Genomic DNA, 15,087 nt, shown 5'->3' with positions numbered 1-15,087 from the left:
TTTGGGATGCCACGCGCGCGCTCTCTCCCCCCCACCCCTCTCTTTCTCCTCTAAGAAGGATAAAATAAACTTTTTTACTTTTACGTCTTAATCTCTGCAGGAGAAATCTTTCTCCACCCCCGCGGTGAGCACCCACTAGCCTTTCCACCCTAACAGCAGCTCCTGACGCCAGGGGCACCCGCAGCAGGAAACGGGGAATGGGGCAAGGCCAGCTCCCGGGCACCCCGTGAAACCCCCGGGCTGAGACCCCATGGGGAGGCCCAGGGGGGCACTCGGCCCCCTCTGCCAGCCGTCTTTCCTGGCAGCCTTAAACAGAAGGAGAAAAGTCCTCTTTCAAAGTTCAGCAATGTTCAGTTTCCAATTTGAAAGAAAGAAAAGCTCAGTTTCAGTTTCGTTTTCCTGGCGGCAGGAGGGCTGGGCTTCCCAGCTGCAGGCAGCTCAGGGAGCGAGGATCAAGCTGCCCCCTGCAGGCCCGCACCCCAGCCCTCTCTGCACCCCAAGAGGAAAATAAGCCCCTCTCTGCCCCACACTGTCCCCTTCCCCCTCTGCTGTCCCTTAGCCTGCTGGAGAAAAGCTAGAAGGTGCCGCTTCCACGGGGCTGGGCAGAAGCAGAGAGGATTTCTTCCCAGTCCTGCACAGATGGCGGTGGCCCAGGACCTGTATGACACCCCCGGGGACAGGCTGGACGCTTTCGTGAAGCACAGCCTTCAGCCCCAGGGGACCTGGAAGGACGAAGTGAAGGATGTCGGGCAGAGAATCGAGCAGTTCTTAAGGGATCAGTGCTTCTGTGATGAACTAATCCTGGACCAAGAAGTCAGGGTGCTGAAGGTGGTCAAGGTGAGCACTCGGCATGCCAGGGGTTCAAATCCCAGCTCTGCCCCTGTGGGACTATGGGACTTTGGGGGATGGGTCACTTCATCTCTCTGAGCACCAGTCTCCTCTTTGAAACTGATCTGTTATAAGCAATAAGAGGGATAAAGCATGGAAAAATACTCTTAAGCAGTAAATTGGTCTCCAGATCCAAAGGGTAATGAGGATTATCATTGGCATCATTTCTTGGGTTCCAGCTCTCTGAGTGCCAGGAAGTCATGTGGAATATGGACAGCAGGTTTCTGTAAAATTTATGCTGTTTCTTGTTTAAGAAACCCCACTTTACACCCAAACTCATAAAGAGGATCGCCTATATTTTTCTTTTAAAATGGCACTGACTGGTTATGTTAGAAGCTATTTAGCAATTAAGTAACACCAGAAGGTACTTTGTGGGTTCCAAGGGTTTTTAGGGGCTGACCATGTAATTCAACCCCTGCTTACAGCATGGTTTCACCTGGGAAGGTACTAAATTGTAATCCAACATTTAGCATGTCACCCTAAATCAAAAGCGTCTTGACCATAAGCCTCAGATTTTGTTCATTTTGCTAGGATGAAAGACATCTATCATTAATTTAAGTAAATCAGGCTTTACCTGGGAGTGGGAACAGCTGCAAAGAATAAGACTGACAAGGCAGGGTATGCAGCTTTAAAATTCTTAAATAAAGGGTTTAAGAATGAGCTTCAAAACAGAAATTCAAGACATTCAAGCTCCTGCTTGTAAAAAGATACAACTTTGCACATCGACATGCGAGCTTGCTACTGTAGGGAACCTCTGCTCTAGAGCTGTGTCAGCCTCTTTGTTTTCAGAATCTGCAACAAAAACCAAAAGGAACTTCCCATGAGAACCAGAAATGGGATGTATATCCTCTTAAGGATGGGTCTGAAGGTGTTCAAGTATTTTAGCATATGTTCTAAATAAAACTCTTCTACAGATTCACATGTGCTGTCTCTATGGGAGATGTGTCATTTATGTGACTCCAAATACCCATATCTTGAAGTCCTTATTCCCACCTTTACAGGTATATGTGTCAAGTGGAGACTGTTCATCTGTATAAGGAAAAAATGTATTTTACGTTTCCTCTAGCTCTCAATGATCTCTATTTCCAGAAGTTGAAACACCCCTCGAATAAACATCTCCACCTGTTTTGAGCAGCACAGAAAATACCCAGAACAATGTTGCTATGCAGCTAAAGACCCTATTTGAATAAACATTAGTAAACAAGCAATAAGGTCACATCTGCATGACATTTTGTTTCTCTGATAGGAGGAAGAGGGTACATTGCACATTGCACATAATTCAACATTTGCTTTCTCTCTGCCTCTGTCAACCCTTTTAAGCGCTCAATTTTCTTAATTGCATCTAGTTTTCCTGATTTCGTCTCTCCATATTAGGATGGGCGTACTGTATTTTTCCAGAGTTAATTATGCTGATTCTATTTGATTTCTGACCATTAATGGGCTGGAGAGTCTTCAAGGACCAGTAGTAACTTGTGTGAGGACATCTCTTCAAGGACTTAATCACCAATTCCATCTGACGCCTATATTCTTTCTTTTCAACTATTCTGTGTCCTGTGATCAAAGAATCCAACGTCTAAATTAAGGATCCATAAGGATCGGAAGTCGATATTGCTCCATGATTCTTTTTTAATTATACAAGTAATACATTGAGTCACAAAAATATAGGAAAATACAAAATGAATAACCTTACTACTCATAGATAAATACTATTCACGTTTTAGTGCACTATTATCACATGTTAAATGTTTATAAATCACCAAAAAATCATTTTCTTTCATATGTATGTATAGGTATATTGATTTCAAAAGAGATGGTAAACTTCTGGTGTCAGCTAAAATGATGTAAACCCTTACAAATGACCTCTCTCACACGTTACAAGTAAAACTCTAGACAAACATCACAAAGCAAGTCCTTCAGGACTTTGGAGAAGTAAACAATGGCAGGTAGATTGGGGACCAAAGCCAAACTTGAGTAACATGTAAGAAGATTATGGTAGAACAAAATGATAAAACACAACATGAGGAGCCTGGGCGCGGTGGCTCACGCCTGAAATCCTAGCTCTCTGGGAGGCCGAGGCAGGCGGATCATTTGAGCTCAGGAGTTCGAGACCAGCCTGAGCAAGAGCGAGACCCCACCTCTACTAAAAAATAGAAAGAAATTAGCTAGACAACTAAAAATATATAGAAAAAATTAGCCGGACATGGTGGCGCATGCCTGTAGTCCCAGCTACTCGGGAGGCTGAGGCAGAAGGATTGCGTGAGCCCAAGGAGTTTGAGGTTGCTGTGAGCTAGGCTGATGCCACGGCACTCTAGCCAGGGTGACAGAGTGGGACTCTGCCTCAAAAAAGAAAAAAAAAAAAAAAACACAACATGAGGGAGGGAGATTAGGGAGAGGCTGGTCAACAGGTAGAAAGCTACAGTTAGGAGGAACAAGTTCATCTGTTCTATTGTATGGGGGTGACTATGATTAGCAACAACGTATCATATGATATATTTCAAAATAGCAAGAAGAGAGAATTTTGAATGTTCTCACCAGAAAGAAATAAATGTTTGCGGTAATGGCTATGCTAATCATCTCTCAATGTACACATGTATTGAAACGTCATACTGTACACCATACACATGTATAATTATTATGTATCAATTAAAGACACACAAAAAAACTTTTAAAAAAGACACTCCACAACACGGGCAGATATCAAAAACGTTGTGCTAAGTGGAGGGAAAAGGGCCAAATTCTCCAGGTCACATAACGTATGATTCCAATTATATAACATTCTCAAGATGATAAGATAATAGGGACAGAAAAGAGATTGGTGGTTTCCAGGGTTTAGGGGTGGTGGAGGGAAGGAGGGAGGGAGGTGTAACTATGAAGGAGCTACTAATATGTGAGGAAGATCTTTGCAGTGGTGGAATAGTTCTATGTCTTGATCGCAGCAGCAGTCAGAGGAATCTCCACATATAAAATGTTACAGAACTAAATAGGTACATTGCATCAACGTCAATTTCCTGGGTCTGATATTCTACTATAGTTGTAAGATGTGACCATTGGGGGCAACAGGGTGAAAAACATACCGGATCCCTCTATGCTGTCTTTGCAACTTCCTGTGAATCTATCATGATTTCAAAATAAAAAGTCTAAAACATTTTTGTACATACACACAAGAATCTATACATACAAAATATATGTGTACAAAATATATACACAAAAATATGTTTGTCTAGGTCAGAGCCATCCAGTAGGACTTTCTACAATTATGAGAAAGTTCTATATATGGTGCTGTCCAATATAATAGCCGCTGTCTCTGGTCAGCTATTGAGCACTTGAAACGAGGCCAATGAAGAACTGAATTTTTTATTTCATTTCAATTGAATTAGTTTAAATTTGAGTTTTATTTATTTCAGCATATTATGGGGGTACAAATATTTAGGTTACATGTATTGCCTTTACCCTGCCCGAGTCAGAGCTTCAAGCATGTCCAGCCCCCAGACGGTGCACACCGCACCTATTAGGTGTGTATATACCCATCCCCTCTTTCCCCCTCCCACCTGCCTGACACCCAATGAATGTTACTACTATATATGCCCATAAGTGTTGATCAGCGAATACCAATTTGATGGTGAGTACATGTGGTGCTTGTTTTTGCATTCTTGTGATACTTCACTTAGTAGAATGGGCTCCAGCTCTATCCAAGATAATACAAGAGGTGCTAGAGCACCATTGTTTTTTGTGGCTGAGTAGTACTCCATGATATGCATATACCACATTTTATTAATCCACTCAAGTATTGATGGGCACTTGGGTTGTTTCCACATCTTTGCAATTGTGAATTGTGCTGCTATAAACATTCAAGTGCAGATGTCTTTTTTATAGAATGTCTTTTTAGATGCCCAGTAATTGGATTGCCAGATCAAATGGTAGTTCTACTTGTTTCTTTTTGAGGTATCTCCATATTGCTTTCCACAGAGGTTGCACTAGTTTGCAGTCCCACCAGCAGTGTATGAGTGTTCCTTTCTCTCCACATCCACACCAACATTTATTGTTTTGGGACTTTTTGATACAGGCCATTCTCACTGGGGATAAGTGATATGTCATTGTGGTTTTGATTTGCATTTCCCTGATGACTACAGATGTTGAGCATTTTCTCATATGTTTGTTGGCCATTAGTCTGTTTTCTTTTGAAAAGTTTCTGTTCATGTCCTTTGCCTACTTTTTGATAGGATTGTTTGATTTTTTTCTTGCTGATTTTCCTGAGTTCTATATAGATTCTAGTTATAAGCCCTTTATCGAATGTGTAACATGAAAATATTTTCTCCCATTCTGTAGATTGTCTGTTTGCTCTTGTGACAGCTCCCTTAGCTGTGCAGAAGCTTTTTAATTTGATCAGGTCCCATTTATTTATTTATGTTGTTGCTGTGATTGCCTTTGGGGTCTTCATAAATTCTTGAATTAGTTTAAATTTAAATAGCCACATGGGATTCTTGGCCACCATGTTGGATAGTGCAGGTCTTGGTGTAGAACATTTATATTAATAGAACACTATATAAGAAGCTGGTAACTGTGGTTGCTTCTGGAGAAGGGGTTTGAGGCCTGGGGAGAAATGGAGTTCTACATTTCATTTATATCCTTTGACTTGCTTACCACGTATTTAATTTTTCTAATCAGTTGAAAGATATAGTAATACCCATAGCAAAGGCTACCAATATATGGTGGAGACCAAGGGCTCCTTTGGGACCTATGTAAACAGCCTCACATGGGTGCCTCTGGCTTCAATCTCAACCTCAAAGCATCAGATCTCAGCGGAGGTGAAGCTCAACATTGTTGTCCTCCACAGGGTGGCTCCGCAGGGAAGGGGACGACACTGAACTACAGCTCCGACCTGGACCTGGTTCTGTTTCTGAGCTGCTTCTCCAGCTTCCGACACCAGGCACTGCTCCGAGGAGTCATCATCAGCTTCATGGAGGAGAAATTGGTTCACTGTAGCAGAAGCCTAGCCTACAAAATCACTGTGGCCCCGTACAGGGGAGGGACCAGCGCCCCTCGCTCCCTGTCCCTCCAGGTCCAGGCCAGGAAGAACAGTGGAGTCGTCAGGGTGGACTTGCTCCCGGCTTTCAATGCTCTGGGTAAAGACAGCCATGGGGTGGGCTAGAGAAACTAGTGGGGCCCCTTCACCAACCTGGCCTCCAAGGAGGTTTGGGGAAGTGAAAACCAGTGAGGAGAGAGTAGAGGTTGCTCTTTGACAGGGAGATGGGACTAGAGCAGTACCCTGAAGATTAATCCTCCCATAAATGCATGTGTTGCCGTGTCCCACTGTGGCCCGAGGAAAGGAGGCTCCTCCCAAATCATGGATTCCCACCCAACCCAAGAAGGCAATTCTTCTCTGAACCTCTGGGAAACACCAGGTCAAACAAGTTCTTCAAGGTCTTTGGAGTCGGACAGAGCTGGATTGGAATCATCTTTAAGGCAGGGCTCTTGCCAGCCACAGTGGCATACACCTGTCCCATGTCCCAGCTACTTGGGAGGTTGAAGCAAGGGGCTCACTTGATTCCAGGAGTTCGAAGCTGTAGTGCACTATAATCATGCCTGTGAATAGCCACTGCACTTCAGCCGGGCAACATAGTGAGACCCTGTCCCTAAACAAAAGCGGCAGAGGCCCTTAATGACTTCAAATTTGCACTCTAAGACTTACTGGTTGCACAACCTTGGGCAAACTATTTAACCCCTCCAAGACTGAGCATACCAACTGGTTGAATGGGACAATAATATTAAATTTGAGTGACCCATAGGAAACTGACAATATTTGACCTTGATTGATGCACAAAAATGGCAATTTCCTGTGGTCCCACTTAAGCGTACCTACTTCACGGAGGTGTTCTCATTCCATGAGCTTACCCCAGTGCCTGACACATGGTAAGTCTTTGGTGGATGTGAGTTTTTAAAAATCGATGTGACGTTTGAGTGTACTACCAAACCATCTAGGCCTCCACTTACTTAGTTGTAAAATGGGTAAAATAGTGCTACAGTGAGGATTGCATGGGATAATTTATGCATATTCTATGCTCAGCAGTTGTTTTGCCATCTTCCCACCTGAAAGGGTAAATCTTCCTAACCAGGTATTTTTCTCCTCCCAGGATCCTTTTGCCCGGACTCTAAACCAGCACCGGAAATCTATGAAAATTTAATCACCAGCGCCGGCCGCCCTGGGGAGTTCTCATCAAGCTTCACAGAGCTGCAGAGACACTTTGTGAAAAGCCGTCCTACTAAACTGAAGAGCCTCCTGCAGCTGGTAAAGCACTGGTACCTGCAGGTGAGAGTGTGGGTGCCAGGCCAGGAGGTACAGGGACACGGGACAGGGGAGAGTGGGTGCATCCCATTGTTTTATTTTAAGAGGAAAAAACTGGAAACAACCTGGTTGTCCAAGGATAGGAGGCAGGTTATGTAGCGTAGGTGAAATAGCATAATTGCAAGCTATTTGTAAAGTCTAGAGCACTAGCCAGTGTTAGGCATGGCCATTATTGGTGGTGGTGGCGTTGTCACTGCTGTTTTATACTCCGTTGTTTTCTGAAGCGTAGTGTCCTGCTTAGAGCCTCCTGGCTCCAGTGACACGTTCCTCAAGGGCAATGAAGTGGTTCCTGCTGAGCAGAAGCATAATTTCCAGCAGGCTTCAGGCCTCAGGCATTCCAGAGGATAATAAAAACAAAAATAATAGTCATAAAGCTACCATTTATTGAGTGTTAATATTATGTTCCATGATCTATGCTAAGCACTTCTGCATATGTTTCCTCATCCAGTCATTCCAACAACTGTATTAATGCACGTATTATTCATTATCCCCATTTCTGAGATAAGAAAACTGAGATTCAAAAGCTAAAGCAGAGCTGAGATTTGAACACAAAAGTGTCTGACTTCAGAACTTGTGCTCTTAACCGACAACACTATTTTTCATAATAATAATAAATTATTTTTTCTGATTATCTGAATATTAGAATGGACTCATTATCAAAACAAAAAAATTCAGAGCCAGTTGTGGTGGCTCATGCCTGTAATTCGAGCACTTCGGAAGGCTGAGGCGAGAGGATTGCTTGTGGCCAGGAGTTCAAGACCAGCCTGGGCAACACAGGGAGACCCCATCGCTACAAAAAATGTTTTAAAAATTAGCTGGGTGTGATGGTGCAAGCCTGTAGTCCAGCTATTTGGGAGGCTGAGGCAGGAGGATCACTTGAGCCCAGGAGTTTGAGGTTGCAGTGAGCTACGATTGTGCTGTTGAACTCCAGCCTGGGCAACAGAGCGAGACCCCCATCTCAAACAAAAAAAAAATTTAAACAATGCAAAAAAGGCATAAGAAAGATGGTAAAATTTACATGAAATCCCTGAGACAATACCAATAACACTGTTTTCTCATGCCTCTCTTTACATTTATATTCATATAGCTCGTGCACAGAGCTTACATAAATAGAATCATGTCATGGTGATTTTGTAGACTACCCTTAAAAAAAAAAATTTGCTTATTGACCTTTGGACTTGAACTTTTGGGAGTCTAATTTACGTATGTTCCCATTGTTTGATTTTTTTTCAATTGTAAGACCTCTTCGTAAATTGTAAATATTTACTATTATTTCTCATATTTGTTGCCAGTATTTTTACCAATATATCATTCATCTATTGACCTTAGTTATACTATCTTTGACAATATAATGATTTCTAATTTTTTGCAAAGACGAATATGTCTGACTTTGTTTTATAGGTTGTAAGTTTCCTATCTGACCTGCTATATATATATTATAGATAGTCTCTTAATTTTTTTCTAATACATTTAATTCCATTTGTAATTTATTTTGGTATGTGGTGTGACATTGAGATCACTTTTATTTATTTTCTTCCAAATGAACAGGCTACGCCAGCATCATTCATTGACTTATGTATCCTTTTCCCTCTGAACCGAAATACCACTTTTATCAATTACGAAGTTCTCCTTTCCCCTGGGAGCTAATTCTGGGCTATTGGTTCTGTTAATAAATGCTTTATCCCACTTATTCCTATGCCAAAAGCATAGTGTTTTGGGTTACAACTGTTTTATACAATATATCTGAGAAGACAAATAACCTCTCTCTTTTTCTTTTTTCTCATTTTGTTGGCTTGTCCTAGGCATTTATTCTTCTATGTGAACCTTAAGATAATCTTATCCCATTAAAAACATCACTGGGATTCTAAATGAGATGGCAATAAATTTCTAAATTAATTTTGGAGGAAGTGAACATTTCACATTAGTACTCTTTCTCCTTTGTCTTTCAATTGGTTCTGATTTTGTTTTACATTTTCAATGTGCAGATGTGTTTTAGTTTTCTTCGGTTATTTCCTAGATTCACTATATTATATTGCCTCCTCCATTCCAACTGAGTGACACGGATCAATGATGCTCAGAAGGTTCATAAGACATCCCAGTTTCCTCTTTTTTTGAAATCTTTTTTTTTTTTTTTTTTTTTTTTTTTTTTTGAGACAGAGTCTCACTCTGTTGCCCAGGCTAGAGTGAGTGCCGTGGCGTCAGCCTAGCTCACAGCAACCTCAAACTCCTGAGCTCAAGCGATCCTCCTGTCTCAGCCTCCCAAGTAGCTGGGACTACAGGCATGCACCACCATGTCCGGCTAATTTTTTCTATATATATTTTTAGCTGTCCATATAATTTCTTTCTATTTTTAGTAGAGATGGGGTCTCGCTCTTGCTCAGGCTGATCTCGAACTCCTGAGCTCAAACGATCCGCCCACCTTGGCCTCCCAAAGTGCTAGGATTACAGGCGTGAGCCACCGCGCCCGGCCCTTTTTTTGAAATCTTGATGGCCTTAGGACATAAGTCCGTCTAGACCCCCAGCCATTTCATGGCTTGTGCTACCTAATGCAGCAAAGTGACCTGGAAATTCCCGGGGCATCAGGCATCAATCTCAGTTTCTCTTTCCCCCTCTCTCTCTCTCTCTCCCCCCCGCCTTTCTCTCTTCCCCCATCCCCCCGCCCCCTTTCTCCAGTGCTTGAAAGGTAAATATCGAGGAGTGGCATTACCTTCCAAATATGCACTGGAGTTACTGACCATCTATGCCTGGGAAATGGGTACAAACAAAGGTGAGAACTTTGACATGGATGAAGGGCTTGTGGCTGTGATGGAACTCCTCAGAGATTATGAAGACATCTGCGTATACTGGACCGAGTACTATAATTTCCAAAATGATGTTGTCAGGAACTTTATCAAACTAAAGTTGAAGGAATGCAGGTGAGTGTGTTGGTTGCATTATTTTCAGCTTTAAGAAACAGAAAACCCAACTCAAACCGCTTAAAATATTAAGGGAATTGATTGTAACTTTTGTAGCTAAAAAAGTCCATGAATAAAGCAGCTTCAGGTATGGCGTGATCCAGATGTCTGCTATGTCATCAGGGTCCCGTTCTGTGACTTGCTTCGCTCTGCCCTCCCCGGGGTTTTACCATTGGATTCAGGATAATTCCTTCTTGGCTGCATCAGTTTTAGGCTCATCAGGGCACATACTTTCCAGTACAAAATGGAACATTCCAAGCAAAATCTCTGATTCACTCTGATTGGGTCTGCTTAGGTTACATCTCTGATCATGAACAAGAGCTCCACCTTGCAGGGAGGCAGAGACATGCACAATCCCGTAGGCTTGAGTGCCAGAGACCAGAGTCCTGAGTGTGACAGAGATCCACTCCCCTTCTCTCTCCAGGCCCATTATCTTGGACCCAGCTGACCCCACCAACAACCTGGGAAGGCAGAAAAGATGGGACCTGGTGGCCCAAGAGGCTGCTTACTGCCTGCAGCAGGCTTGCTGCAGGACTGTGGACCCCCGCCAGGGCTGGGACGTACAGGTATGAGCCCCTCCCACCCCATAGTACTGACTCAGCGCTGACCTCCTTTTAACCCCACATGAACCATCCCCCAACTCTTGCCACCGCATCCATAGGTCCGTGGGACAGGAAACCCCTTCCCTGTAAACATCCCTGCCAACCAGATGTGCATTTCTTCCCCTTCTGCTGTAAATGTCTGGACCTCAGTTTTTTCACCTGTAAAATGGGCAGGCAATTTCTGCCCTGCTCTACAGCCATTTGAGGGATATAGTAAAGAATGTACTCACATACACATGAATTTTCCCACACAGATCACAGTTCCAAGGTCTGAGCACTAAGTGGGAACACAGGGACCAGGACTCTGCTTATGAGAACTCCCTGAAAGATCTAATTTCCCCAACCTGCTACTTGTGGAGGAATCTTGTCACCAATCCTGCATGGAAAGTCAGAGTCCGGCCTCAAAGGCTACCCTGGAGCAATTGAAGCAAGGCAGATAACTAAGACATCAGAGGGACCCACCACCTAGCCACGTGCCATTGGCTGGGAATGTCCAGTGGACCAGGGGGGGGTCTTGGGAAGGCAGAAAAAAATAAAAAAAAGAAAATTATTTAAAAGGATACACAATTAAAGTAAGTGTCCCTCCCTCCTCTCCTGGCCCCCAGTCTCTCAGTTCAACCCCCTCCCAGACATCCACTTGTCAATCACTCGTGTCGCCTCCTGTGAATATGCTGTACACACAAAAGCACGTGCCTGTGCCTGAACATACACCCTGGGGGCTTTTTGCATTTTTACTTCATTCACTCAAATTATTATTCAATGGGTTATTCAATTACTAAATTAAATGATCTTAAAGACAATTCCATATCCACACATATAGACCTCATCGGCATCACCATATATAACATAAAGTCTAAATCGGGACACTTCCAAGCATAAAATGGGGTGGTGGTCATTATGCCAGGACAAGGGACACGCACCAGGACTGCCCTGGACAAACTGGAACATAAAATCACCCTAGATCCAATCTTTTCAACAGTCTGTCATAATTCCATGAGAATGAAAGTCCCTTAGTTTGTACAACCAGTATGCTTTCAGACTTTTGCCATTACAACAAATACCCTTGAACATACATGCTGGAGCCTGAAACACGTTAAATCACTGGACCTCCCAACAGCACCGTGATGCACCTATGGGGTAAGTCTAATGTCATCACCAGGTGACAGGCAAGGACTCTGAATAGGCCTACACAGGAGGAATATTTGGAGAACTGTTGCCAGTTGTTCCTCCAGTTGGGGTCAGTCAGAGGACAGTGTGACCCAATGATTCTAGAAGCCTAGGATGACCAAGTAGTCTTCTTTCCCTGGGACAGTCCTGGTTTATGCCTGTCGTCTCGCATATTAGTTTTAGAAGTATCTCAGTAGGCGGTACATTGTATTAGCAGCAGCCAGAAGGGAGGCTTTGGAAACAACAGATAGGACCGCCCAGAGAGAGAACCTTACCTGCTCCTCCCTCCCTTCCAGCGAGCAAGGGACGTCCTGGTGACAGTGAAACAGACAGGGGAGGAGGCCTGGACCCTCTCGGTGAACCCCTACAGCCCCATCTGGAAGATGAAGACAGAGATCAAGAGAAAGTATGACTTCACCGGGCAGCAGCGTCTGTCTTTCCAGGAGCCGGGAGGGGAGCGACAACTTCTCAGCAGCCAGCGGACCCTGGCGGATTATGGGATCTTCTCAAAAGTGACCATCCGGGTTCTAGAGACCACCCCTCCTGAGATCCAGGTCTTCGTGAAGGACTCTAGCGGCCAGAGCAGGCCTTACGCCATCCACCCCGATGACTCCATCCGTGACTTGAAAGAGAAGATTGAGGAAGCCGGAGGACCTCACGTGGAGGATCAGATACTGAAGTTCAAGGGTCGGAGACTGTGGAATCGTCGCAGCCTGGCAGACCTGCAGATCGAGGACTGTGACACCATCATGCTCATTAAGAGAAGCTGAGATGATGGGGACTATGACAGGACAAGCAACCTGTATTGGGTGCCTGTGGTCAGGTTGCCCATGACGGTCCTATGGTCCTGTTCCCCGCCCCTGCCCCTCTCTGTCCAGACAACTTTGCTCTTTCTGAAGCATAAATATGAACATACCCTCTCCCTTGCTTAAAGTCCTCTGATGGCTCCCCATTGCCCACAGACTAAAGTTCAAGTTCCTTTGCTTGGCATTCCAGATCTTTGACCATCTAGCCCTTGTTAATCCCTCCGCCCCTTCCCTCCATGTTCTCATCATTCAATGCTCAACCTCCTAAGTCATTGATTCTCAAAGCATGGATCTCAGACCAGCAGAGTCAGCATTCCCTGGGAACGTCTTAGACGGAAAATTCTCAGCAACATTCCCAGACTTAACCTGAGTCAGATTCTCAAGTGGTGGGACCCAGAAGTTTGTCTTAGCAAGCCTTCCGAGTTGATTCTGATGCACACTGAAGTTTAAGAACTATTGCTTTAAGCCTCATACAGCTGACCAAGTCATCTTCTGCCCTACTCTCTCCCTACACCCCCCATCAGCCTTCTGTGCAAGCACCTGGAACCCTCATTGTGTCCCTTTGTCGGATCATTTACCTCCCCAGCCTAATGAGACTTGACAAAAACTATGTCTTACTCCTTGTGTCCCCATGGTCCAGAATGGCACCTGCCTGGTGCAAAAACTTGGCACTTGCCTGTTGAATAAATGAATGAACCAGTGAATGGCTTTGAATTCTTGACTTTTACCTTCATGAAGGTCTCAGTCCAATGCCGTTTTGGAGTCCATGTTGTTTGGGGTGCCTCCCAGCCTATGTCTCGTTCTCTGAAAATGCCCACACTCGCCTACACAAGCCTCGTGCTGGCAGAGTAGACCTGGTCCCCATGCTCGTAGGCAATACTTTCATCCCTGTGTCCAAACGTTGTTAGACCTAAGGTAGCCAAGAACTGGTAGAATGGGTTTCAGGGCAGGGCTACAAGAGTGGACACTCACTTTAGAAGGCTATTGCAGTCATCCCAGGAGAAGCGATGACTGTTTGGGCTGGAGATGGGAGTGAAGATGGGAAGAGGTAGATGGATTCAAGGCCCAAAAGCCTTGATGGTGGGTGGAATGTGGGATGTGAGGGAAAGAGGGACAACCGTGTCCCAGTTGTTACCTTTAGGGGGTTGTTGATCAGGAGAGGATTTAAGGAGCCTACTGGGATACTAGAAATGTTCTGTTATCTTGATCTGGATGGTGGTTACAGGGGTATATGCAAATGCAACAGTTTCACCTGGCCACACATCCAGGGAAGCAGATTCTGAGATGGAGCTCACGTCATCGGAGCGTCATAGCAGCATTAGTATGTAGGTACTATTATCAACTCTATTTTATAGGTGGGGAGACTGAGACACAGTTGGTTTAAATGACTTGTACATTCACACAGCTAAGTTCGGATTCGAACCCAGCACTGTGGCTCCAAAGCTCGTGCTCTGACCACTTTGCTGTTGTTAACTCAGCAAGGATGGAGGACTCTGTCTTATTCACCACTATCTCCCAGTGCCTGGCATAGGGGCTGACACATAATAGGTGCTCAGTAAACATGTGCTGGATGAATGGACAATTCTAATAGGGATTATCTAATAGGGATGATGATCAGGGAAGCGACTCCCTAGTTTACCTACCTTTAAACAGGGGGGTGTTCACAGCTTGGTGGACTTCTGGGGGCCCATAGAAATCAGGTTGATATTAGGTAGCACAAGCCCAGTTTCACTGGAGGAGACCAGGAGGCGCCCAATGAATTTGATCCAGCTCCAAGAAGAGATGCAGGGAAGGAAACCCTAGGGTTTCAAGGAGGAAGGATCTTAAACTGCTGGCACTTCCGTTTCCTCTGCACCCTGGGCTTACCTCCCTTTCTATCCAGCCTGCACCCACCCCATGGTCTAGCCTGCCGGTGACTCCCCAGCAGATGCCTTCAGCTTTCTGCCCATTTGTCCTTAAAATCCATTCACTCTTGGATCATCAGGACCTTTTGGATTGCAAGTGACAGGGACACACTTCAAATTGGTTTAAGCAAAAATAAGTAGAATTTCATGGCCCATAAGAGTCCAAGGGAAGCTAACATCAGGCACAACAGGATTGTATTAGTGAGGGTTCTCCGGAGAAACAGAACCAACAGGATATAGAGATAGCTACAGAAGGAGGGATTTATCATGGGAATGGGCTCATGGGATTATGCAGGCTGAGGAGCCCCGTGATACGCTGTCTCCAAGTGGGAAACCCAGGGAAGCCAATGGTGTGTTTCAGTCTAAGTCTGAACATCTGAGAACCACGGCAGCCAGGAGTGTAAGTCCCGGAGTCTGAAGTCC

General features: G+C 44.5%; 1 protein-coding gene across 1 annotated transcript; it reads left to right on the top strand.

The window, feature by feature from the left end:
• Nucleotides 1–424: 424 nt before the first annotated feature.
• Nucleotides 425–13,443, top strand: LOC138401941 (2'-5'-oligoadenylate synthase-like protein 2). The gene is made up of 6 exons (XM_069497636.1): nucleotides 425–837; nucleotides 5,723–6,011; nucleotides 7,020–7,195; nucleotides 9,905–10,146; nucleotides 10,610–10,751; nucleotides 12,251–13,443. The coding sequence occupies exons 1-6, from the start codon at nucleotides 640–642 to the stop codon at nucleotides 12,722–12,724; spliced, it is 1,521 nt and encodes a 506-aa protein (XP_069353737.1). The 5' UTR covers nucleotides 425–639; the 3' UTR covers nucleotides 12,725–13,443.
• Nucleotides 13,444–15,087: the final 1,644 nt, after the last annotated feature.

This window comes from Eulemur rufifrons, chromosome 21 (genome assembly GCF_041146395.1).
Source record: "Eulemur rufifrons isolate Redbay chromosome 21, OSU_ERuf_1, whole genome shotgun sequence".
Classification (NCBI taxonomy): domain Eukaryota; kingdom Metazoa; phylum Chordata; class Mammalia; order Primates; family Lemuridae; genus Eulemur; species Eulemur rufifrons.
The sequence above is the reverse complement of the archived record's forward strand: the minus strand, read 5'-3'. Positions and strand labels throughout refer to the sequence as shown.

What these genes read in the sequence shown, in the direction of transcription:
- LOC138401941 (XM_069497636.1), top strand. Translation starts at nt 640, where the DNA reads ATGGCGGTGGCCCAGGACCTGTATGACACCCCCGGGGACAGGCTGGAC. An exon ending in GGGTGCTGAAGGTGGTCAAG is followed by an intron (nt 838 to 5,722) that starts GTGAGCACTCGG and finishes TGTCCTCCACAG; the next exon opens with GGTGGCTCCGCAGGGAAGGG. An exon ending in GCCAGGGCTGGGACGTACAG is followed by an intron (nt 10,752 to 12,250) that starts GTATGAGCCCCT and finishes CCTCCCTTCCAG; the next exon opens with CGAGCAAGGGACGTCCTGGT.